This window comes from Sminthopsis crassicaudata, chromosome 1 (genome assembly GCF_048593235.1).
Source record: "Sminthopsis crassicaudata isolate SCR6 chromosome 1, ASM4859323v1, whole genome shotgun sequence".
Classification (NCBI taxonomy): Eukaryota; Metazoa; Chordata; class Mammalia; order Dasyuromorphia; family Dasyuridae; genus Sminthopsis; species Sminthopsis crassicaudata.
In genome coordinates, this window is record NC_133617.1 from 468821300 (window position 1) to 468847382 (window position 26083).

At 32.7% G+C, this 26083-nt stretch overlaps 1 protein-coding gene across 8 annotated transcripts in view; it reads left to right on the forward strand.

Annotated features, from left to right (window-relative positions):
* Window positions 1-26083, forward strand: part of CCP110 (centriolar coiled-coil protein 110) — a 28079-nt gene that overhangs the window by 795 nt on the left and 1201 nt on the right. The window contains exons 2-15 of one of the 8 annotated variants that reach the window (XM_074280907.1): window positions 2200-2343; window positions 4252-4407; window positions 7526-7654; window positions 12372-14022; window positions 15422-15552; window positions 17863-18055; window positions 18645-18784; window positions 19024-19140; window positions 19500-19601; window positions 20497-20613; window positions 21360-21433; window positions 22012-22074; window positions 22932-22991; window positions 23536-23621. In XM_074280907.1, coding sequence (XP_074137008.1) covers window positions 4267-4407; window positions 7526-7654; window positions 12372-14022; window positions 15422-15552; window positions 17863-18055; window positions 18645-18784; window positions 19024-19140; window positions 19500-19601; window positions 20497-20613; window positions 21360-21433; window positions 22012-22074; window positions 22932-22991; window positions 23536-23621 — 3004 coding nt within the window. In that variant the 5' untranslated portion in view covers window positions 2200-2343; window positions 4252-4266. Of the gene's footprint in view, window positions 1-634; window positions 656-2199; window positions 2344-4251; window positions 4408-7525; window positions 7655-12371; window positions 14023-15421; window positions 15553-17862; window positions 18056-18644; window positions 18785-19023; window positions 19141-19499; window positions 19602-20496; window positions 20614-21359; window positions 21434-22011; window positions 22075-22931; window positions 22992-23535; window positions 23622-26083 lie in introns of those variants that run through there. The other 7 variants (XM_074280908.1, XM_074280906.1, XM_074280909.1 and 4 more) reach the window with 7 other exon arrangements.

A 26083-nucleotide genomic window follows, 5' to 3' on the forward strand; every position in this document is an offset into this window, starting at 1 on the left:
AGTTCTTTAGGCGAGGTGCTAAGCATGTAAAGAGAAAAATGAGAAGAAAAAGTGGTCCTTCCTCCCCGAGTTTAATTTCGGCTGGTATGTAACTAGATGAGTAAACGTACTTTCATTTGCAGGGGGAGAGATCCCCGTGGCAAATGGGTAACTCTGCCTAGGAAATTCCACCGTCAGAACCGTGGTAGGATTTCCTTAGGTAAGGATGAGGTGATGCAGTGGGGAGAGGGAAGGTTTCCCTACTGGAATCGGAATGCTGAGCTCAAAGAAAGAATCAATAGGCTAGTTAGACTGCTTCTCTAACCACTGTGGAAGATAGATAAGCACTTCCCAGCATTGCAAAGAAGTGGGTGTTGGTTTTTGTTTTCCTAATCACTTATGTACAGACTCCGCACCCTATGCTTCCCACTGTAAGAATCCTGAAGGTGAGTAGGATACAAATGAATCTAGAAAGGTAAGCTGGAAACACATTGGGAAGAGGTTCTCAAATGCATATTTGATCCTGGAGGCAGTAGGGAGCCAACTGAAGATTTGAATGAGATTGATATAATTGGACTTATATTTTAGGAATATTAATTTTGCTACTTATGTGGAAAATGAATTGGAAGAGGGAGAGACTGAAATCATGAAAACCAATTAGGTCATTGTAGTTCAGGTAAGAGGTGATAAGAGCTGATTCGTTTGAGTGGGGGACAGATTGAAGTGCTATTGTGGAGCTGGTAGAATTGATTATATTTGGCAACTGATTGCATATGGGGAACTAGAGAGAAGAATAAAAAATGAGCTCTCTGAAGTGGTAAACTAAATGAATAGAGTAAATTTTATTGTTAGGTTACCATAGTAACTGTTTCATCTTGCATAGTTGTGTCTCTTACCTTTCAGAAATATCTGTTAGAAATGGAATATTAGATTTCCAGAGTGCTGAATTAATAATGAAAGGGATCTTAAACTTATTGGATTGCAAAGAATTTCTAGGAAAAGACTGACTACCCACTTATGTCCAAATCAGGAGCAGCTATACAATGGGGATGTGTAATTCAGTAGAGTTACAGTTGGGATAGCATTATGGTTAGAGGCATCCTTTAAGTAAAACTTATTAACCCCAAATTGTGATGTGAGTAATTCAGCATTCACTTGTCTAATCATATGTAACATAGATTACTCATTTTTTAAATGGTTGACATTATGATTTAGAGGTACTAATTTGCCCATGAGAGGAGGATTGCTAATGAAATCCTTCTCTAAATTCTTTTTGTTCCTGGAATGTTCTGAGGCTTGTTTTTTTCTTTTTCTTTTCTTTTTTTTTTTTAAACAGCTTTAAAATGGGAATTATTGATAGATGCTTTCTTCAGATAAGGCCTCTGTAAAAAGAACTTGAAACTATAAGTTGATAGTTGATAGGTAGTATTGTTAGAATATTCTAGGGCATTTTGTTTCCAAGGTTCTCATGAGATAAACTTGTAAAACTTGGCAGTTAGTTGACAGAGGCAAAATGGAATGTTAAGTTTTAACTTTATTGTTTTGGGAGGTACTTTAATATATAGTGCACAATAAAATTTCTGTAAAAGTAGGTGCTTTTGTGGATTGAGTTAAAACTTTTTCAGTATTCACACTAAAGCAAGACTTATTTAAATTTATTTAAATTTTCTTGCTTTTCTTCTATTGAGAGTAGAATCAGGAGAACTTTGGTTCAAATCAACCTTACAACATCATTTTTTAAACATGTACTATGTGCTAGCCATTGTTCTAGGAGATAAAAATACAAAGAATGAAACCTTATATTCTACTGTTTATATCAGCAGTGTGAACATGGGCAAGTCACTTAAACAATTTGTGTCTTTTTCCTCATTTGTAAAATGGTAATCATTTCTTATATGGTTGTTGTGAGAAGCAAATTTTTGTATTTTATAAACCTTACAGCAATATATAGTGCTTTATAGCTTATATATATATATATATAGCTCGTTATATGATGTTTTAATGAGAACTTCAAAGTGTCTAGCTTTTAAATTAGTGTATATAAGTATATATATATTCTTTCGATGCAGCAAAACTCATTGAAAAAAATGACAAAATTTTTTCCTTCATTTTTTATTATTATAGTATTTTCTTTTTCCAAATACGCAAAGACATTATTCATCTTTGCAAAACCTTGTGTTCCAATTTTTTCTCCCTCTTTCCTCCTCCCTCTTCCCCAAGGCAACAGCTATCGAATATGTTATACATGTACAATTCTTTAAGCATATTTCCAAATTTTGTCATTCTGTGAAAGAAAAATCAGATCAAAAGGGGAAAACAACTAGAAAGAAAAAACAAAAACAAGCAAACAAACAGCCACAAAAGGTAAAAATACTATGCTTTTATCCACATTCAATCTCCATAGTTCTCTCTCTGAATGTGGATGATTTTTTCCATCACAAGTCTATTGGAATTGTCTTGAATCATCTCATTGTTGAACAAGTCCATCCCAGTTGATTATCATATAAGCTTGTTGTTACTGTGTTATGATGTTCTTTTGGTTCTGCTCATTTTACTTAGCATCAGTTCATTTAAGTCTAGGCTTTTTCCTATTTATCATTTTTTTTAAATATAGCTTTTTATTTACAAGATATATTCATAGGTAATTTTTCAACATTGACAATTGCAAAACCTTTTGTTCCAACTTTTTCCCTTCCCTACCCCTTCCCCCAGATGGCAGGTTGACCAATACATGTTAAATATGTTAAAGTATAAGTTAAATACAATATATGTATACATGTTCATCATTTCTTATAGAACAATAGTGTTCCATTTCATTCATATATCATAACTTATTCAGCTATTCCCCATCTGATGGACATCCATTCAATTTCCAGTTCTTTGCCTACTACAAACATGTAGCACATGTGGCTCTCTTTTGTGATCTCTTTGGGATACAGATCTAATAAAGACACTTTGGTGGATCAAAGGGTATGTAGTTTTGTAGCCTTTTTGGCATAGTTCCAAATTGCTCTCCAGAATGGTTGAATCATTTCACAACTCCACCAACAATGCATTAGTGACATCATTTTTTTTTTTTTTTTTTGGACTGAGGCAAGTGGGGTTGTGACTTCTCCAGGGTCACACAGCTAGTAAGTATTAAGTGTATGAGGCCAGATTTGAATCCAGGTCCTCCCGACTTCAGGGCTGGTGCTCTATCCACTGTGCCACCTAGCTGCCCCTGACATCAAATTTTTATACCAATTGAAGTACTCTTCGGAAATTTTTCAGAGTCAAACTCATGTTAAAACTTAGGCTGACAGAAGAACTCTTGTAACTAAACGTAAGGGAGAAATTTGGGTAAGAGAAAAACTAAATCATATTAACCGCTAACTTTATTTTAATATCCTAGATTCTTTGTTTCTATTTCTGGCTGGACACTTTAACTTTAAATAATTAGCTATGTGTCCTCTGGAAAAATCACTTCCTCTCTTTAGTTTCTTCACCTGCAAAATGAGGGACTTTCTAGATGATCTCAAATGTTTTCTTTCAGTTATAAAATTCCATTGAATTTTAAAGTTTCTCTGGTCTTGAATTTCTTTATTAAATAGTAACTTGTAAATCAATACTTAAAAAAAGCATGGTTTTCTCTAAATTGATATATCAGCTTCTCTCCCTATTATTTTTTAGGAGGGGAAGTTTTATTGGCATGGTTAGATATAGTTTTTCTTTTATCTTATGCCCTGTTTATGAAAAACTAGTACTATGAACTAAATATAAACTTATTAACTGGGCAATAGAGAGCCTTATAATATCTGGAGAAATTGTGGAAACTTCTAGCATGTTGGATGAACTCAAAGGAGTGAGATTTGTACATTGATGTGTTACAATTTTTATCATTAGAAGGATTATGAAAATTTATGAATTTACAGATCTTTTTTCACATTTGAGAGGTCTGATTATGGGGTATTGAGAGAGATTTTTCCCCATTTAATGATAGATTCCTTTTGTACTTAAAATACTTTGCTTTTTAAAAATTCAATTTCATAAAAATATTCATAAACATGTCAGTTACATAAAGTATAGCATACCTGAATAGTATGTTGATGTCTTCATCTATCTGAATTAAGTGTCAAAATGATGTATTTGTCTGAACAGTTTTAGTAGCAAGCATTTTTTAAGTTGAGAAACATTTATAATACATTAAACCATTTCCCAAATACCTTAAATTACATTTTCAGATGTGTTTAGCTTTTCTTTTAGAAGCTATTAATATTATTTTTATTCTTGCAGCTTAATTGTGTGATAATGGAGGAATATGAGAAGTTTTGTGAGAAAAGCCTTGCCAGAATACAAGGAGAGTTACTATCTCGAGAAACTTTTCCATCTGGTCAACCTGAGAACATTTCATTCATTCGTTTTCATGGAGTTGCTTTGCTTTCACCATTGGTAAAATTTCTTTATTTCCAATTGATGGCTAAGTTATATTTTTTTCATTTAAATAAATGTTTGTTGCTAACAATAATATTTTAGATAAATAAAGTCAATTGACTTGTTCCTATTAGTCCCATCCTTTCATACTAACCAGGGACAGTGAAAACAGTTTTGAACACATTAATTCATTCTGTACTAGCAATTTGACATTGTACTTAGATGCATGGCTTTGGAATTAGGAAAATCTGGATTCATTTTCTGTCTCTGACACATGCTAGCTTCATCAGGACTCAATCAGAAAGCACTTATTAAACTTTTATTTTGTTCTAGCTACTGAAATTAATGCTAGAGATATGAAGAAAGGCAAAAATATGGTCCCTGTCCAAGAAGCTTGAATTCTAATGAAGGAGAGAACATATAAGAAAGTATGCATGATACATAGCTTCCTAGGTAATATTTCCAGAAGGAAGATAGCAGTTTTAGGGGCTGAGTGGGATCAAGATTGCCTTCTTTATTTAATAAGGTGGCAATTGAGTTGAGTCTTGAAGGAAGCTAAGAGGTGCTGCTGACTGTGAAAAGGCACAGAGACTGGAGACCAAGGGTCATGTGGGAGGAACAACAAAAAAGCCAGTACTCCTGGATGGGAGAGTACATGAAATGGGGTAAGAATAAAAATCCTAGGAAGGTAGGAAGTAGCTAGGTTGTGAAGGGCTTTTAAAAGCCAGAGGATCTGATAGTTGATTCTGAGATAATAGGGATTTAGTAGGCTCCATTAGGTTGGGGATGACACAGTCAGTCTTGTGCTTTAGTAGTATCACTTTTGCAACCCAGATTAAGGATGGATAAGTGGAGAGACTTGGCAGAAAGACCCACCATCAGTAGTACATAGTAATATGTACTATCATACCTGTATGGTGTGAGTTGAGGGCCTGGATCAAGGTGGTGGTTGTATGAATGCAGAGAAAGGGAAATATTCAAGAGATGTTGTGATGGTAAAATGAACAGGACTTGGCAACAGATAAGGATATATGTAGTGAGTGTGAGGGAGGAATTAAAGGTAATACTGATGTTACAAAGTCTGGGTGGTAGCCTTAGTAGTAATAGGGAAGAGGAGAAGGTTCTATTTTAGATGTATCAAGTTAGTGATGTCTATAAAACATGCAATTTGAGATTTCCAAAAGATAGTTGGTTGGCACTTAGGAGAGAAATTTGAAATGGATAAAAGATCTGGGAATTATTTTCATAGAAATAATAATTTAACCCCTTAAAGCTAAAAAGATCACCAAGCAAGATAGTAGACAGAAAAGAAGGTAAAATCTTGGGGACCCTTATGGTTTGTAGTCATTATCTGGATTACCAGCCAAAGAAATTTGAGAGTGATCAAAAAGGTAAGAGAAAAAACAGAAGAAATAAGGATAGTTAGGAGAAAATGATGATCAGTGTCAAGGTTATAGAGAGGTCAAGAAGAATGAGGACAGAGAAAAGTCAATAAATGTGGTGATTAAGCCATTATTGGTAATTTTGGAGGGAGTGCTTTCAGTTAAGTGATGAGATCAGAATGAAGATTACAGATATATGAAAATGATAGGAGAGAAAGTGGAGACATTTTATGTAGATGGATTTCCTCAGGACTATAGCTACCAAAGGGACAAATGGGTAGAAGATGATATCTAGCAGGAATGAGCAGATGGAGGAAACATGAGTATATTATTTGGGTAGCCAGGGAGTAGCCAGTACTTGGGAAGAATTTGAAGATTAGTGAGAGAGTAGGTATGATAGAAGGGGAATTCTTCTGAAGAAGGTAAGAAATGTGATCATATACATAATTAAAGGATTTGCCTTAACAAGGAAGAGAATCTCTTCATTTGAGATTGGTAAAGAAGGAAATGGGAAAGATATTTGAGTGATATAAATTGGCCTCCATTTTTTCAAATTAGCAGGAGGAAAAATAGGAACAGTTAGTTTTTAGAGTAAATAGATTGCAAGATTTATAGTCAGATCTGAGTTCAGATTTGGTCTCAGATACTCAATATACAACCCTGAATTATCACTCTACCTAATTTGTGTCAGTTTCCTCATTTGTAAAATAAGGTGTAAAAGGAAATAACAAATCACTCTGGTACCTTTTCCAAAGAAATCTCCAAAGGGGTAACAAAAAGTGGGACACAGTTGAAAATGGTTAAAGAACAACAAATGAGGCAGAATTCTCAAGGGCAAGGCATATAAGATTCTTGAAAAGGGATGAAAATTTTGGAGTAGCCTTTGTAGGGAATGGTTTGGAGTTGTGCTTAAATTAATTAAAAAACTATATAAGGATTGCCTTCCTATGTTGAGGTTCCCAGTTGAAATTATGTGACATAAATTTTCTATGGGTACCATCAGCACAGTTTTGTTAATCTCTCCATCTCAGTTCAGTAACAGGAATAAAACAATAGTGGCAAATGGGTTGGAGTAACCCAAGGTTGGGGTTTGACAAAGGAGTGATTGGCAATAGGAGATTGGAGCAAGGAATCTGTGGGCCAAAGAGTTTGGGAATTTTAGGAACTTTAGTTTTTAACTTAATTACAAATTGCTTGCTTTCTAGAATAGTTGGATTATAAAAGATGTGCCTTTCTTTCTATTTCTCTTCTAGCATTGACTTAACATCTGTTGTGATTTTTGCTAATTTCTTGGATGTCTTAGTGCAGCTTTATAGTTATTTTAAAGATTTATAGCTTTTAATTTTATTTCAGATTCTGTTTCTTTTTATTGAAGTCTATAAAGATAAAGAGTTAGAATCATACTTTCTCTTGGGATGATGACAAGTAGGATTTTTTTATCTTTTTTTTAAAATCAGGACTACTTGTTTATTTTTAAGGCAAAAATAAGTAAAACATTAAATTGAGGGAAGAAAAACTGATGGATTTAACTGATACTTAACTGAGAACAATAAATTATTGCCATTTCAATGATGAGAAAATGACTACTTTTTGATTCATTTAAGAGAGTTTGATAATAGTGAAAAAATTTTTACAAATTTATTTAGTCAGCCATTGATTTTGTTACTGACTAGTTTAAAGTTTCTTATTGATTGTAAAGTGTTTTTTCTGTTAGAAAAAATAGTTTGCTAAATAATGTATTATGTATTTCACAGCTCAGTGTTGAAAGAAGAAAAGAAATGCAGCAAGAGAAGCAAAAAGCACTTGATATAGAAGCACGAAAACAGATTAGTAGGAAGAAAGCCTTACTGAATCGGGTCCAGGAGATTCTGGAAAACGTTCAGGTGTGTCTGGCTTTATTAATTTTGATAAAGAAATTAATTTCCCAAGACATTTATATATAATTTTTAGGCTGCTAATGATCCACTATGTTTACCATTATGTTTGAGAAGTCACAGGTTTTTTTGTTGTTTTTTTTTAATGTGTACACAAAAAATGTGGTTGTTTCTAAGCAATCATTGATGACTAGTACTTAGATCAGTGGATGTTCAGACAAAGGGCCTACACATGAATATAATGGCTATTGTTTGGGTCTTGTTACTATTTAAAACACTCAATTGTTAGTTACAAATATCTGATTTTATTTACTGAAATTTGCTATACTTATTACTTGACTAGTGACCTCAATTTCATTTTCTGATAATATAAATGATCTACAGAAATTAATTTTAGGTAAAATTATGGTCTCGAATATTTTCATGGACAATTCATTAACATAAATGAAATAAAAAATAGAATTATCTAGATGTAGCTGAGGGCCATTTTATTTGCTTTGTTTGCCATTTGACATAACATTAAAACTTTCATTTAAAACTCAAATGGAATTGAATTTCTTTTCAAAGACCATGTAAACAAATACTAAAAATGAAATATGGGCTCCCACATTGAAAAAAATAAACAGCAGCTGCCAGCATATTCAGTGACATAATGCTGTTGGTTACGTATTTTGTTGTTTTCTTAATCCCATGGGTTAGTGGTTGGTCCTGTGTAATTGCATACTCTAGTTTGATGTTGTTATCATGTTTTAGACCTTCCTGGGTAACTGCTAAACTCACTGATGTTTATCTAAGCTAAGTTTCATAATACTAGTAATCAATCCAGTCAATGTGCATCATAAATTCTAAAACCATAAACACACACACACACACACACACACACACACACACATAAAATCAGTTGTCATGTAGGCTATATAGTTAATATTTTAAACAAGTAAAAAGAAAATGGAGTGTTGTTATTTTCAAAAGATTACCAAAATAAATTTGATGATAGAAATAGGATTATTAGTTAGAGAATGATTTCTTTTAAAAGAATCTTTGAAATATTGGCACTGCAGATTATTTTTGTGAGTTGTGCAGGTCTAGATATTTTATAGAAAATGCATAATTTTAAATTATCTACTATAATCAGCACTTTGTGTGAGTTTTAATAATATATTTAGAATTACAGTAATAGGGCTGGAACAAAATCAGTTCCCTTCTTTGGGTGTCAGTTTCCTCATTAATAAAATGGTAAGAGGAGTGGTGTGAAATTAAATAATATTACATCCCTTCTAACTCTGTTGTGCTAAATATGGATATAGTTATTTTTCTTTCTATGTATGGAAACAAGGTGGTATTGTTGTGCTGTTTATTACTTACTGCCTGGAAACCATTATGTCTGGGGATTTGTAAGTTAAGAGGGGGAGTATGCGTTGTCCTATTTTAGACATCTTGCTGTTAGGAGACATGGGTGGCAGCACCCTTTTTATAGTCAGACTTGCTTAGTATCAGAAAACATTCTAATTCTAACTATTTTCCAGTTATGTATCTGCATTTTCATTTTCCAGAGGGAAATATTTAGAACTCAATATGTTATTTTAATATGTTCTATGAAAGTTTTCTTGTATTTATGTTTTACACATCTTTATTATAGTTTACTATTTATTTGCATTTGATCTCTACATATCTCCTTATTAACAACCTTCTTTAGCATGAGGATTCGTGAACTTATTTTTTTAATATTATATATTATGTAATGTATTTAATAACATTCAAAAATATTATGTATTTAAAAACTTATTTTGAAAAGGGTTATAAGATTCATTAGAACACCAAATAGATGTATGACACAAAAAAGTTTAAGAATCCTAACTTTAGTACTTGTTTTAAATGCTGCTAACTATTGTTTAGCATAGTTTGCTTTTGAAGCAGGTTGTGATCTTTTTAAGAAACTGAATTTCTGCTTGATCTGTGATTCCTTTCAGATTCCCAGCCCCTCCTGGCTGAGGCATATCCTCCCCAGACAAGTTGTCTTTCCAGGATGCCAGAGCCTTTAATTCAGTTACAAATCCTGGTCAAAAAGCATCCCTTTGGATTCCAATAGGAGATCTGAACTTGTCCCAGCCCTCACTAGGTCTGACTTGCTTGGGCTGCCCCAACCCCAACTGGGTCTGACTTGCTTACTGTCCTAGCCCCCCACTAAGACACTCAATATAAAAGAGCCAAACTAAAATCCTCTCTTTGCAGCAGTTCCAAACATGCCAGCTATACTATGCTTGCTATGCCAAGGAGCTTTTGTCCACTAGAATATTCTTTATCCTTAATTTACCCTCACCTATTTCCCCAACTAGACATTATGCCTTTCTGTCAGGATTTCTAACCTTACTTCCAGTCGCCATAATAAATCTCTTATCAATCTAGGTTTTTAGGTCTGTAAATTCCTTTACAGAGAATCTCTGCGCCACCAGAAGGGAGTCCCCAAAACTCCCTATCCCTGTGCTGAATCCTAAGGGGTTGTAGGGGAGCCAAACCTTTCCATTTGGTTCCCTGAACCCCGAACCTGCCTCTAGACCATATCATTTAACTCCCTGACCACCAGAAACCCTAATTTCATTTTGGTTCCCTAAATCTAGACCTTATCACCTTCAATGAATTTGTCCTTAAATGATTGTTAATACAATTTTATTAAACTTTGAATAAGTATCTGTTAAGTTTGCTTAATTAATGATATGATAATGATAATTGATATGGTAATTGATAATGATATTAAATAATGATAATAGCAACAGCAAACAAATGTGCTTTTCAAATATTGTCTCATTTGATCCCCACAACAACCCTGGAAGATCAGGTCGGTCTGTTATTACCCTTATTTTATATATTTAAAAAACTCAAGGTAGACAGTTTAAGTGATTTCCTTAGAGTCACCTAAGGTAAGTTTGTGTGGCAAGATTTAAACTTAGGTCTTCCTGACTACAGTTCTAACAATCTCTGTGCATTGTATTACTTCAATTTGTATTGTTTCAATCATAATTTATAGAATGCTTGTAGTCACATTTGTTGTGCTTTCAAGTACTTTCAAAATGAAGTTACTTTGCATATGAGTTACAGGGCATCACTTTCATATAACTAATAGGTTATGTTATACTTTGGCAATACAATATGATAGTGATCATGGGTAGAAACATTAGTATGATAACACAGGCATCACAAAATGGAAAAAATTCTCTTGAAATTATTAACATTTACCTTTGATAACATTGATCTTTTTCCTCATAAATACCTATTTAATTGTACACAATATATAGATACATATATATGTAAGTAGACTTAGACAAGACTTCTCATTTGTTCTTTACATAATCTAGCTTGATAGATCTTCTTATTATTAGAGGTTTAAGATCCATATACTTTAGGTGTTCTGTGTCTGTCTTCCCAACTGGGAGTATTTATTCCTCAAGATTCTATCCTAGACTCCTCCCCCATATTTTCTCTCCCTTTAAAATTTCATCAATGGGGCAGATAGATGGTGCAGTGGATAGAGTGCTGGCCCTGAAGTCAGGAGGAACTAAGTTCAAATCTGGCCTCAGACACATAATGCTTCCTAGCAGTGTGACTCTGGGCAAGTCACTTAACCCCAGTTGCCTCAGAAAAAAACCCCAAAAAACAAACCTCATCAACTCACATGAATTTGACTGTCATCTCTGTCTGAGATCTGTACATTCAGCTCAAATATCTTCTCTAAGCTTTAGTTCTACATCACAAATCCATATTGGACATTTTAAACTGAGTCATTTTAACATCGTTTTAAAAAACTGGACTCATTATCTTTTCCTCCAAACCTTCCCTTCTTCCATAATTTCTTTTTCTGTAAAAGGCACCAGCCATCCTTTAAGTTTTCCAAATCTGGTCCTTGGCATTATCCTCTACTTCTCACTCCTTTACCCCATTCAATCATTTATCAAATCTTGTTATTTCTTCCTTGACAACATCTATCACATCTTACCTCTTCCCTCCGTTCACTTAACTACCACCTTAGTTCAGGCCCTCACCTAAATTATTGTAATCTCCTTAGAAGTTTCCTGCCTCAAGTCTTTTCCTACTACAGTCTATTTTACATACATTTGTCAAAGTAATTTTCTTTAATTCCAGATATGACAGCGTGGTTCTCCTACTCATAAAATATTTAATGGCTCCCTATTGCTTCTATGATCAAACATAAACTCCACTGTTTAGCTTTAAAAGCCCTTCACAACTTGGCCCTTTTCTATGTTTCTGTCTTCATTCCATATTCTTCCTTCCACACTCTGCCATCCAGCCAAACTAGCATTTCTTTTCCTTTCCCATGAAGCTCCATTTCCTACATGTCTGAAATGTACTCCCTTCTTATCTCTACTTCTTTGAGTTCCTCTGTTCTTTGAGGTACAGATTAAATTCTATATTTTGCTATTGAGTTGTTGCTGCTCTCCTCTTAAACTTCCTTCTACTTAATCACATTATGTTTATGCAGTGTATATATTTTTATATGCACTTTTTTATTCCCCCCATTATAACTTAAGCTTCTTTGGAGTAGAGATTCTTTCATTCTTTTTATTTGTGATCCTAGTGTCTAGTACTATGCCTATCATACAGTAGGTACTTAAGAAATACATGCTGGCTTATTTCAACTGGATAATGTTTATAAACTTAAATGGCATTATTCTGCAAGTAGAATAATTAGTTTCCAAAATTTTCTTTGCAGATCAGGAAAGCACCAAATATAAGTGATTTTGATCAGTGGGAACCTGAGGCAGTGTACCTCAATTCAGAAGTCAGAGATGTGAATATTCCCTCTATACTTCCAAATGATAGTTTGCCAAGTCTTATTGAACAGTCTGCCTCAACAAAAGTTGAAGAGACTATTGAAATTTTGCCTTCTAATACCACTGCCCAAGTAAAACTGAATGGAACAGATTCAGATAAAGATATAGAAGCATGCATTTCTATCAAACAAAGGGACAGTCCTCATCCTAACCAAATGGGAAATGAAACTTCTCCAGACACATCTTCAGATACCTCACAGGATACTCTGATCGTAGGCGAGAATCCCAGAAGGGAAGGAGAATTAGAGCCCACCCGGGTTGAGGAAGTCACCTCAGATCCTTATATGATGAGCCTTCAGAATCTTATGAAGAAGTCAAAAGAATACATAGAACGAGAACAAACTCGACGTAGCATGAGAAATAACTCAAAGAAGAGCATCGCCGAGAGTCACTCAGACAAAGAGAATGATGCTATTAAAATGAATGACTCTGGGAAAGAGAATGCAGGATTTATAAACAAAAGTTCAGTCTCACTTGATAAACCGAGCCTTAATAAATCAAACATTCTTCTCCAAAGTGCTACTACTCAGATGAGCAGCATGAATACTTTAGCAAGCTTCTCCAAAGGGGATATACCTGTGCGAATGGGTACTCCGACTCTTTTGGATTCAGATGAAGATGAAGATTTTAAAGTCACTTCAACCTTTGATCCTGAAAGTAGTGTGGTCAAAAGTTTTACAGGTTCCTATGCCAAGTTACCTAGTCCAGAACCAAGTGTGAGTCCTAAAATGCATCGAAGACGACCTAAGTCTTCCTCAACAGGTCACATACTTATAAATAACCCAGTAAATGCCTATGAATTAAGTCCCAAAGAAAAAGGAAGGGCCATGGAATTAATCATCCAAGATGTCAATGTAAAAATAAATATACCAGAGTCTGTGCCAAAATTTCCTATTGATTTAACTGAAGTTTGTTCTAGCAAAGTTCATATTGACAGCAAAAATGCTTCTGAAACTGGAGGTGAAGAATCAGTCATAGGTAAATCAAATGAGCTTTGTCAACATTCAGTCAACCAATTAGAAAACAAAGTCATGCATGTAACTGCTACAATGGAGGGTCAAATAGCCTCGGATGGGAGAGAGCCATACAAAACAGACAATAATTGTACCATAGTTCCAAAATTGCATGAGCCATATGCAATTAGTCAGTGTATAGTAAGTCAAAAGTGTGGAATAATGAATGTAATTAAGTCAACTAGTGTGTTAGAAAAAAACTGTACTTCACAAGTGGAATTGAATAAATCTTATGATGTACAAAACCCATCTCCACTACTGATGCAATGCCAGAATAAAAGACAGCAGATGGATACACCAAATGGGTCCTGTGGAAATGACCAACTTGTGGAAAACAGTTTTGAGAAGGTGAAACGAAGACTTGATTTGGATGTTGATGCTTTTCAAAAAGAAAACAGTCCTTATATCCTAACAAGTGGAACAGTTGAACAGGAGAGACGATGGATACAGGAAAAAAGATTTCCCAAGGGACCTGTCTACATTAACAAGAATGAGATGTTAGAAATTAGCTCCAGAGGTAAGGCTATCCTAGAGTTTTCATGTTGGTGCTAACCACTTACCAAATAGCAATTTTGTCATAGATATCTTTAGTTTAAGTTTTGAAGGAAGCAGTTATTTTAATTTGTGCATTATGATGTGTAGGATTGAAATGCTGGCAAGACAGTCTATAATTAGCAATATTGTAATTGAATCGAGTTTTTCTTTATTCATATGAACTTTCTTATTTAGAGTATGAAACTTTAGATGTCCATTTGAATGCCATGTCATGTCAATATTGTAATGGTATTAGAGATGAAATATTCCTAATGACAAAATAAAAACTTTTACATGATCACCTCCTTCTGATTTGAATCTGGCACATTGATGAATGATCTTCTAATTGGGCTATCATTGCTCTCTCTCTTTTCTATCAGTTTTACTGCTAGCTTTGCAAGGCATTGGCTCCTTTAGTAAAGATTTTAACATCAAATTGTTAGAGAAATTATAAATAGGAATGTGTATAACATATTCAGAAATATCTTGTGAAGTGTTTTTTTATTTATAATTATTTTTTCCCCTCAATCCTGTCCTATATTATCAGAACTCTTATGTTCATGTCTCTTCTTTTTATTCAGTTTTATATTTTAAATTATACTCTATTAAGGTTTTTAATGTTTAACATTTATCATTATCAGTAATAAAAAAAAAAGTTTGGTAGGAATAGAGTAAATTAGGCCATCTGACATACTCAGAACAAATTGTGAGAGAACCATTGTAATAGTTCAATAAATGTCCATCATGAAAATCTTTTTCTATATCTAGTAAGGGAGGAAGATTTTGGGGGGCTTAATCAAACATTAGAGAATTGCTTCACTGTACATATTCTACATTTAAATTTAGAAGCATCTCATTGTCCTTTTCTTTAGTGGGTTTATCTTCAAATTTCATATTTAGATATTCAAATCTTCTTTTTATATGCTTGAAATTTAATGCATAATGTTCTTCCTTAGAACCCAAACTCTCAAATCTTTGCACCTTTGAAATAACATTGGGGAAAAAAATAGATAACTCAGAAGAGAGAGTGACGAGATGAGGTAATAAGTTCAGGTGGTTCTGCCTTTTATGTGGAAGACACTTATAGAGTCTTTGTCTCCTAGTGGACAAATGAAAGTCAGAGTTAATATTAGCACATGTTTTGTTTTAATTTTGATATTGATAGAAAACATCATATGAGTATAAGTAAAGTATTATGGGTCTTTAATTAGGTAGCATCAATATGAAGTGCAACGGTAAGATAACAAAGTGGTAGAAAGTAGAAATTACATATATTTGGAACATATTTTTTGTTGGTGCAATAATGCAAATAAAATTGATACCATAAAATGCCATTTTAAAAAATGCAGTAGTTTTCCAAAAAGAACATTTTTTTTTGGCAGAAGGAGAAGAGATGCTAAAAAATAAGATGTTGGCTTTTGAAGAAATGAGAAAGAGACTTGAAGAACAGCATGCTCAGCAGTTATCGATACTTATAGCTGAGCAGGAAAAAGAGCAAGAGAAATTACAAAAGGTGAGGAATTATAAGTATGTATAGATTTTAAGTGAAATTGAGCACAATGTTTTACAAAATATGAATTCTAAAAGTGCTAGTTTATTTTGGTACATTTGTAGCATTTTTGTGAAAAGATAGTTCTGTGTAAAATGATTTGATATTTGAGAATAAAAGAGAATTATCAAAAGCATAGCTTGCATAATGCTTACTCTAAGCCTTTATTTCTCCCATTATTAAATAAGGAAAGTCCCTGGTTCTGAAACCTCAGTGTGATATAGAAAATGACCCTGGGATGTCAAAGCCTCTGCTAGTAGAGAGTAAGCTACTAGACTTTTTGGGTCTAGATCTCTTGATTGTGTCCATTATCCAAGAAACAGCATAGTTAACATAAAAGAAAATGATCACTACAAAGTGATGTATTGTTTTAGCTCTAAAACCACTCTTTAAAAAATTCCAAAAAGTAATTCTAAAAACTATATAAAAGTCATCCTTTCCAAAGGTCTATTTTTTCTTTTTAATCTATTCAGGCAACTTTCATTGGTTGTTGCTTTTTATTCTCAAAGAGGACCAAAATGACATCACTATATTAGAGTCAGGTTAGTGTATCCAACTGTCTGATCAGACCAATATGAGCTCAGAATGCCCTTCCACATATAGTTCCTATGAATATTTGGGGTGGATTCTCTAACTTTCTGCCTCTTGCAATTCTTTTGAGCTAATTCAGTTCTGTTTTGCTCATAAAGCATAGCACCTTCTTTGATGAAGGCACGCCATGCTGGGTGATCCTGTGCCAGCATCTCTCATGCCATAACAAATAATTCTAAAATGCTTAAGAGAAATCTAGAGAGTGTGCTTGTTATCTCTTTATCTGACTACTTTGTGAGCACTTATCATGTGTGTGTTCTCCATAAGATAGTCTTTTTGGCAAGAGTAAATCTTATATATGCTATATCTATATATATCTATATATCTATATCCCTAATCTCCTCCTTAATTCAGGTACTGTCTCTCTAACTGGTTTCTGAACAGGTTCACTCTTCAATATTTCAAATTCATTATGTCCAAAATAGAATTCAACAATTCCCCACAAAATCCTTCAAATTTCCTTATTTCTCTTGGGGGCATCACCAGTTATTCCTGCTTATCCTTCTTCTTTTTCCTATGTTATATCCTCTTGTTCTGTCACTCTCTTCTTTTCCCAAATATTTAATAAGTCCGTCAATTGTACTTCCTCACCTTGAATCTAGAATGAGACATAAATTTTTGGACATAGCCATTTGAGAATTTGTTTTGCTTGACTACATATATTTGTTATGAGAGCTTTGTTTTTGTTTTTATTTAATGAAAGAATGCATATAAGCAGTTGTACTTCCCATAATCTCTGAAATCTTTTTCAAATCTCCAAGTATATCTATCATTGAAGTTCATGCTCTCTTTTCCTCTCACTTAGACAATTATAATAGGTTTATTTTTGTTTTTATTTTTATTTTTTTTTTGCTGAGGCAATTGGGGTTTTAAGTGACTTGCCCAGGTCACATAGCTAGGAAGTGTTAAGTGTTTGAGACCAGATTTGAACTTAGGTCCTTTTGAATTCAGGGCTGGTCCTCTATCCACTGCATCAACCAGCTGCCCCTATTATAATAGCTTCTTAACAAAATTCTTTGTTTCCAGTGTTTTTTTCCTCCAGTCCCAAGATAATTTTCCAAGGGACAAATATGACTATGCACTGCCTTATTCCAAAACATTCAATGTTTCCCTGTTCCATCTAGGACAAAATAAAAGTCACTCATTCTGGAATTTGAGATCTACCACATCCGGACTTCAACCTACCTTTCCAGCCTTATTTCATGTTACTTCCTTTTATGGATTTGAATCTTTCCTCTCCTCAACATTCTATCTCAGTAAATCTGCACTAGCAGATTTTTACTGCCTTCTCATCTCCATTTCTCAGAGTTTTTATTTTCTTTCAAGGCTCAGCTTAAGTACCATTACCAAAGAAGCTTTTCCTGATTCTTCCCTTTCATACCTACTTTCTATTTCTTTTTCTTACTCAAATGATTTTGTATTTGCTTTGTATTTTGTATACTTAAAAAAAATTCCCTCCAAATAGCCCCAAAATAATGTAAGGTTTTCAGATGCATGGGTTTTGTATCCCCAGCTCCTAGAACAGTGCTTTAAACATAAGTGCCTAATAAATGCTTGTTGGATTCAATTTAAATTCACTGAAGTTGTAAAATTTTTATCAGAAAAAGCAGATTTTATTGTATGAATAGATTGATTAATTTATAAAGGAAATGTTTGAACATGAGAGCTGACCTATTGTAATAGAGCTTTAATCTACAGGAAATAGAAGAACAGGAGAGAATGCTAAAAGAGAAGAAGGATATTACAGCAGAAGCACCTGAAGTGAACCTTAACAATGCAGTGGAGTTGGAATGGAGAAAAATAAGTGATAGTGGCATATTAGAAACAATGCTATCACAAGTGGACACTCTCCATATTGCAAATTCAAATAGTTCCGGTAAACTTTTAAAACCCTTTCTTTAAAATTGCTCTACTTTACTTGATACAGAAAGTGGTAGACAGGTCTTCAAGAAATATTTTTAGATGATAGCTTTCCCAGATTATCTCCATCTGCCAACTGCTTGGTAACCAGTGAGAAATGAAATGTTGGCAACAGTCCAGGTTTTTTTAAGCAGGTGTTTGAATGAAGAGTAATCACTTTAGTGAGGGAAGTATCCCATCCTTGTTCATTCATGTGGCAGGTGACATATGGCAAATAAAAATAAAATTTGTCATCTTCAGAGTGCTCTTACACTATAGCTAATTCCCTGGCCCCTGGGTTTGCTTTATCACCTTTTATTTTAAGGGATGCTGTTATTTATATTGTGCCAAGTTTAAACTTCCATCTGTTGTATTAACTTAAATGTGAAGTAAAATAAAAACCCTACACATGGCTCAGGATTTAGGGAGCTATTATTCTTGGCAAGAGCAAAGCTTATACAACAAGTGTGATTATTACCCACAATAATCTATACAAATTGGTGCTTGTAAATATATATAGCTTATGGAGTATTGAATATAGTTTATATTTTTTACGTTTTCTCTAGGTTTTACAAATTCTGCTCTACAACATAGCTTTGGTTCTACAAGTGAAGTACCATTCTACCTCTGGGGATCATCAGCTAATAGTTTACCTAAAATCCCAGTAACAAGACCTCTTGGAAGGGGCAAACCTAGATGGTCTCAGGTTAGTAAAAAATGTATATATGTGGGTGAATGTGTGTATATATGTGTATTTAAAGTATATTATTCTGTCAGGCTCTGTAAATGAACATGAATACTTTGACATTATTGTTTTAGAGATTTAAAATTATTTTAAAACTATTTAAAATGTAAAAAAAAAGAATTTGTTTTAGTACTTCATTACAAGGCAAGAAACAATTTTATAATATAAAATCTTTAAAACTTTGTCCTTATTTCTTAAAGGTTTTTAGTCTAGAAGTACAAGCAAAATTTGATAAAATAACTGCAGTGGCAAAAGGATTTCTTACTCGTAGGCTCCTACAGACAGAAAAAGTGAAACATCTCCGGCAAACAGTAAAAGTAAGAGCATTGTTCTGATATTATTTTTAATAAGTATTTTTCCCTTTTACTTCTCCTCTTATTTTTTATTGACAACTATTTATTGCCTATATTGCTTGTTGTTGCTAAGACAATTTATTGATTCTTCATCCCAATGTTAGATGGTGCATTTTATTGTTTATCATTATTCAAGATTGACCTGTAATGGTAGTTTTCTTGACAAATTTGGGGCAAATCAAGGTATAATTCTTCATATAACAAAATGAAATCTGAATGGTTTAAATATTATATATGAAAGGAATAGGAAAAGAAGGGAGACTTCAAAAATCCTATGACTATTCATAAAGATACCTTTTCAAGAATTGCTTCAATTTTTACAGGATACTATGGAGTTCATAAGAAGTTTTCAATCAGAAGCTCCACTAAAAAGAGGATCTGTTTCAGCTCAAGATGCTTCTCTCCAAGAGAGAGTGCTAGCTCAGGTAATTGTGTGTGTGCATGTGTTAGGTATGATTTCTAAGTACACCTTACATAACATCTCCCTGATTGGGGCTGTTGGTTATAGTTATACTTTATACATTATATGTTATAGTCAGACCTACAGTGATGTTGCAAAATCTGATAGTAACAGATTCCATAAAGTCCATCTCCTGGCTTTCCAAAAATTGTTGAGAATATAAAGCAGCATGCTTGATTTTTTTAATACTGGGACCACGGGGCAGCCACACAGAAATCTTTTTTGTTTCCCAGTCTTCTGTGAAACTCCTGCTCCCAAATGAAAGGAGAGAGTTGATAAATACAGAGAGAATGTAGAGAACAGAGGTGTGAAGTTTGATAGTAGGAGGATGACCACTAAGGGGATCCCATCAATTTTCTCTCCTTTTTTCTTGATTCCATACACCTAGCCAGATACTGATAATGCCATCCTGCTTGCCAGGTACTTTCAAATCTACTACACATTTTAGGAGTGGAGAAAGAGGAAAATTGTGGAGCATGGGAATTAAGTCTTACCTTTATAAAGATTTATGTAGTCTCAGATCTCTGTAGCTTTTATAATTTAAATTCTAGCTGCCAAGAATGCAACTCAAATTAAAACTTAGTTCTCTTAAGCATCTATAATATATGTTTTCTTGGAATCAATCATTGGCCCAGGAACGTTACTTGGTATTTTACTTATTTTTCTGAAATTTACTTAGATAAGTTAGAATTTATTTTTCTTCATCATCTTTTTCTGTCCCATTTCTGTGAATGAAGAATTTTTATTACTAATATTGGGAAAGTTTTAAGATGTTCTTAAAACATATGCTACTAAGTTTTTGTTTAACTCAATTTTAAAAAATAGAAGGTACAATTTTTTCTTTTTTGTTTCAAAAATAGCTTCGTGCTGCCTTATTTGATATTCATGACATATTCTTCATAATGGATGCAACAGAAAGAATGTCCATTTTACATCATGATCGAGAAGTGCGTAAAGAAAAAATGCTTAGACAAATGGTATGTTTAATGCAATGTAATATTAATCAAATCAATGGATTTTAACATTTCTTCATTTCCCATTGAATAGGATCTGAGCTGTTGTCAAAGGTTTTCAGGCATAGGTTGCAGTCAAGAATACCAGTTACATTGGTAACTTTTGAGATTCAAAGGAATACACAGTATAACCCTCTCATCTATCAGGATTGGGAAGATCTTTATTTAACTTGATTTTGAGAGGCTTTCTTTTATAACAGCTGGAAAAATCTGCCTTCATTGATTTTCCTAATCATTGCTTGCCATGTAATTTTTACATGTGCACCTAATTCAGAAGCAGAGTAGAAAGTCTAACCCAAATAAGAGCAGCATTTTAAAGTTGCAATTCAGTGTCTGATTATGAATGAACTTTTCCACTGATGATGAGAGATAAATAAAAATGTGAAATAATTTTTGTAGTGTGCATATGGAAAGTAAAAATTTTTTAAATAATTTACCAAAATAAGTTAGCCAGGAAATTAATTCCCAAGAATGATTATGTTAGCCAATTATAAATTCTATTTAAAATTTTTTCATAAAATTTCATAAATCACAAATCTCTACCTATTATCTCTATAATATATTCTATAATTTATAAATTCTATTTTTTAAAAATTTCAATTTTCAATGAAAATTGATAGACCCCTAGATATATGTAGTAGCACAGGTGCTCAGTTAGTTCTAACATAAACACACACACCTCTTTTTTTTTTTTTTTTTCCCATGTAAAGGATAAAATGAAGAATCCACGAGCATCCCTTTCAGCTGCAACACAGAAATCTCTGGATAGGAAGAAGTACATGAAGTAAGTAGCAACATAATCTCTTATCTTTTTTTCCTTTTATCTGAGTGATGTAATCTTTACTTTTGGTTCTCCATTATTCCCCTTTGTTCTTTCTACAAGGACTGGTGGTTTTCTTTAATTGACTAAAGTAATTTTCATTCATAGAAAGCATATCAATTAAAATAATATTATGAAATCTGAATCCATCTTTATATGGACTATATTTATTTCTGTCTAATGTTTGATATTTCTTTTCTTTGCCTTGTGACTTTTATATATTCAGCTAATTGGGAGAACGGTACAGAATACTATTAGTATTCAATATCAGCTTAATATTCGAGTTTTTGATCCCTGCGTTGGATGTCTTAGCTTTTAGACACATTCTACTTGTGATGTTTCAGAATTTAAAATGTTAGTGAGAAAAGACTCTATTTGGGAAAATGGACATAGAAGATCTTATTAATTGCTTTTTAACATTTTTCTATTACAAAAAGATTATATCTTCAGGTTATATAGTTTTAGCCTGAAGTAGTGTACTTTATTTGGGACATTTATTTTTTCCCTCAAATATACTTTTACGTCCTAATTTTCTTCTTTAGGGCTGCTGAAATGGGAATGCCAAATAAGAAAATTCTAATCAGACAAAAGCCTTCTGAAACAAGGTGAATAAAAGTAACTGAAACTATATTATAAGAAATTATTTTTCTCCAATGAGAAGGAATCATTTTCTACTTAATCTTGTGCCTGCTTTCTTTTCTTTCTTTTTCTCCCTTTGTTTCTTTTTTCTTTTCTTTTTTTTCCTTTTTCTCTTTTCCATTTCTTTTTTTCTCTTTCTCTTCCTTCCTGCTCTCCTTACTTCCCTCTTGTCTTTTGGCCTTCATTTAATAAAATATTACCTGTTGACATAAAGTATTATAGATTTGAGAATTACATAAGGATAGTATCATATATTCATGGCTACCAAAAAGAACTACTTGGAGAACATAAAATGAGGATATTCATGGGAAATGCTGCTTTTGGTAGAAATTTTAGTCAGTTGTTTTATGACTTAAGTCCAGGATCCAGACTTGCTCTGATATGATCTTTTTTTTTTTTTTTTTTTTTTTTTTTTACTATTTTGGGAAAGTCATTTAAAGTTTCTAACTTGTTTTCCCTTATTGTAATATGAGAATAATATATTCTATCAACTTTGAGAACATTTGGCTTTTTTTTTTTTTTTTAAACACTGTTAGTGACCTAGAAGAACAAGGGATTAATGCTAATTTTAGGCAACTTTCTTTTTCATCATGCAGTTTTCTATAAGCCTATTGTATTATTAGCTAAATACTGTCTGTCATATTTGACACAGGTGTTTCCATTTATAAATTTAGTAAAATCTGTTTGGACATATCAAGAGAAAACTTTTTACACAATTAGATGCTAATCTAGTATTTTCCTTTAAGAAACTTGGCATTTGAAAGATGATGTAAAAAGCTAAGTTTAATTTATTTTTTAGTAAACTAATTTTCTTTGTTGACAGAGTACTTCAGCCAAGTCAAGGACAGAATGCTCCTATCCATAGGCCACTTTGTAGACAAGGGTAAGAACACTATATACATCTGTTTATATTTGAAAATATTTAAAATAAAAGATAACTTTGAGAGGAAATTATTTTCAACATATTCATGATAAGTGTTGCAAATACTTTTAAACTTCACTTTTGTTGGTAAGAATATATGTTTAAATTTCCTCAGATTTCTTTTTAGCTTAGAAGGCAATTTGAATGCAAATTGGGCATACTGTTGTGTATTGTGTTTTCATTATCATCATGTTTTGCCATGTTTTTTGCATTTACTTCATACAGTTTTAGTTTCATTTAGAACAATGAAATACTAGTTATATAAAAAGCATTAAGACTAGGCAGGGGGATAGGTGAGCCTAATCAAAATGATGAGATATAAACAATTGCTTTTTGTGAAATGTGCATTATATTCTCTGATTGAGAACAAATGTAGCTTCCTAGTAGATTTCTAACTGCTACTATGTTCCTTTTTCAGCTATTCCTACTGAATAGTATGATGCTTGTTTTCTTTGTAAAGTTAGACTTTAATGTGTGGCTTATTAACTTTTCTATATTTAATTAGAACCCCTAAGACATCAGTGAAGGGGGTTGAGCAAAATAGAGAGAAGTCCTCAGACAACAGAATGCGTAACAGAATGCGTGTTTCAGGTGTGTAGAAAATGAGTTTCTAAATCTCATTTAATTGAAAAAGAAAAAGTGAGTAAGATGCTCAAAGCTAGGTCATTTAATTGGAATATATTGTTTTCTTTTTCTTGCCACTATAACTCTGGCGTGTGTATTAAATCATTCCTCCTCAGAGAAATGTATTTATAATTTAGTGGGGTTGAGAGAGTAGTAGAGAATTAAAGAAAAAGATGATTATAATCTTGGCTTGTAGAAACATCTCTAGCCATACACTACCATGTAAACTTCGCAGTTCAGAAAAAAAGTATGAAATATGAATTACATTGTCTCTTTTAAAAAATGAATAAAATGCAATGGCAGTGTTGTGCCTATATTGTCCTACCTCTATTGAATGTCTCTTGTTTTTCTGTAGTTTCGAAAGTATATGACTTTATAGTTTGGTAGTACAGTATGGTGACTAACTACAAATAAGGAAATTATTTGTTCTCTCCCCACCTCACCCAACTTGTAAGATCATTTGAGAGATTTTTTATTTGAGAAGTTTTTTCTTTTCTCCTTGGTTTCTTGCCTATACAAAATAGTAATTAGTTATTCTCAAGTTTATTATAGGGGGCTTATTGCAAAACTTTATTTTTGAAATGGTGGCAAGAAGATAAAAACAATATTCAAATATATCTAAATGTATTTTTGTTAAGTATTTTAGTTTTTTACTAACAAAATATTTGGGAACTATTCATTAAAATTGTTACTATTGAAAATATCTTTATTAACATAAAAAAGTTAATTCTAACATGTAATGTGGAATAAATCTTTAGATAAATACTAATGCTCTAACAAATTTAACAGTCACAGAATTTTCATTACTTAGAAATAAAATATATCATCAACGTTAAAAAAATGAGCAATGTAAGGATTTTTTCATGTTACATTATTAGTTACATATTTTAAAAGATAGAGTTTTGTGAGATGAATGCCAAATCTATAAATATAAAACTGAGCATAAAATATTATATTAGAGAAATCATCTAGTCCCACCCTCATTCTTGAGATGAAGAAACTGAGAGACATGTCCAAAGTCATACAGTTAAGTTTGCATCTGAGTCAGGCCTGGAAGTCAGGCCTGCTGACTTTATTGTGCCCTACTTTGAGTACAACTCTTAATAGTTCATGTATAGAATAATCACTTTAAAACAGGCATTTACAATTTTATGATATACTAAGTGAGGGTACTTTAAGGGAATTACATATTGAATATAACATTACTCTGAAGTAAATTCAAAATCTAATAGTTTAAATGCTGGCTAGCCTCAGGAAAAATTTCATCAAATGACTAATGCAGCTTCTGATGTTTTTTAAAGGCCCCAGCACTAGCTGAAATCTCTAAAATATTATAGCTCTTTCCAGGATCTAAGAGGAAAAAATTTTCATTAATTCCTGGCCATTTAGAGTTCATACAAATAGGGAAGTACTGGAAGATTTCTAGATATTTCCAGATTGCTATACATAATTTGTATTTTTTTTAAAAGATCAAATTATTCCAGTTGACTACAATGAATTTTTTCCTGTGTTATATTTTACCTCTCATTTCATTTTCAAATGTTTGACTGTCACTTTTGATTCATCATATTTTTATGATCTGCACTTAATTAATGTCACCTAATTACTTAAGTGCATATCAGTCAATACTCAACAGTATATACTTTGACATAGTTATACATATATTATCTACCATAAAGTATTTATAATCATATGATTTATATGATGACCAAATTACACTTGAGTTTTACCCTTAAAATGTAAAATTAACATGTATATGATCATATACCAAAATTAATTTAACTGTTTTCCTCATTTGTTTTCCATATCCTGTTCTATAAACAATATTGGAATATGACTTTTGATTCATATATGATCTGTGAATTTATTTAAGCTGGGATAAATATAGTTGTCTTTAAAAGATAACCTTTCCCAATTTATAACTTTTATTTCCCAAAATATATAGTTTATTCTAATTTTAATTCATGCTGACTTGACCTGCATGGAGAATGTATGCTTTTAAAAATATTTTTATGTGTATTATATTGCATTTATCATATATTCGTAAAATAGCAGAAATTGAAACCTCAAATGGAAAATTTAAGTTTTATAGTAAAAGTTATGAAGCTTATAGAGGCTCATTAATGATCTTCATTCAAATTGAAATCATTTGTTTTATACATATCAATGACCTATGGAAGCTCCCATTAGGAAAATTCCCTCCCTGCATGTGGGTTGAAAGCCACAGATAACTTCTAGTCCAACCTGAGGTTGAGAAGTTGTCCATAATCACAAAGCTGTTAAATGTTAGAGGAAGGATTCAGACTCAGATCTTCCTGATTGCATGTTTAACACCCAAGTTATTATGGCAGGCTGCTTCTCCCCATCTTCTAAGATCTCAAAATATTGTCAAAGGATCTTTTTAATAATTTATATCTAATCTGATAATT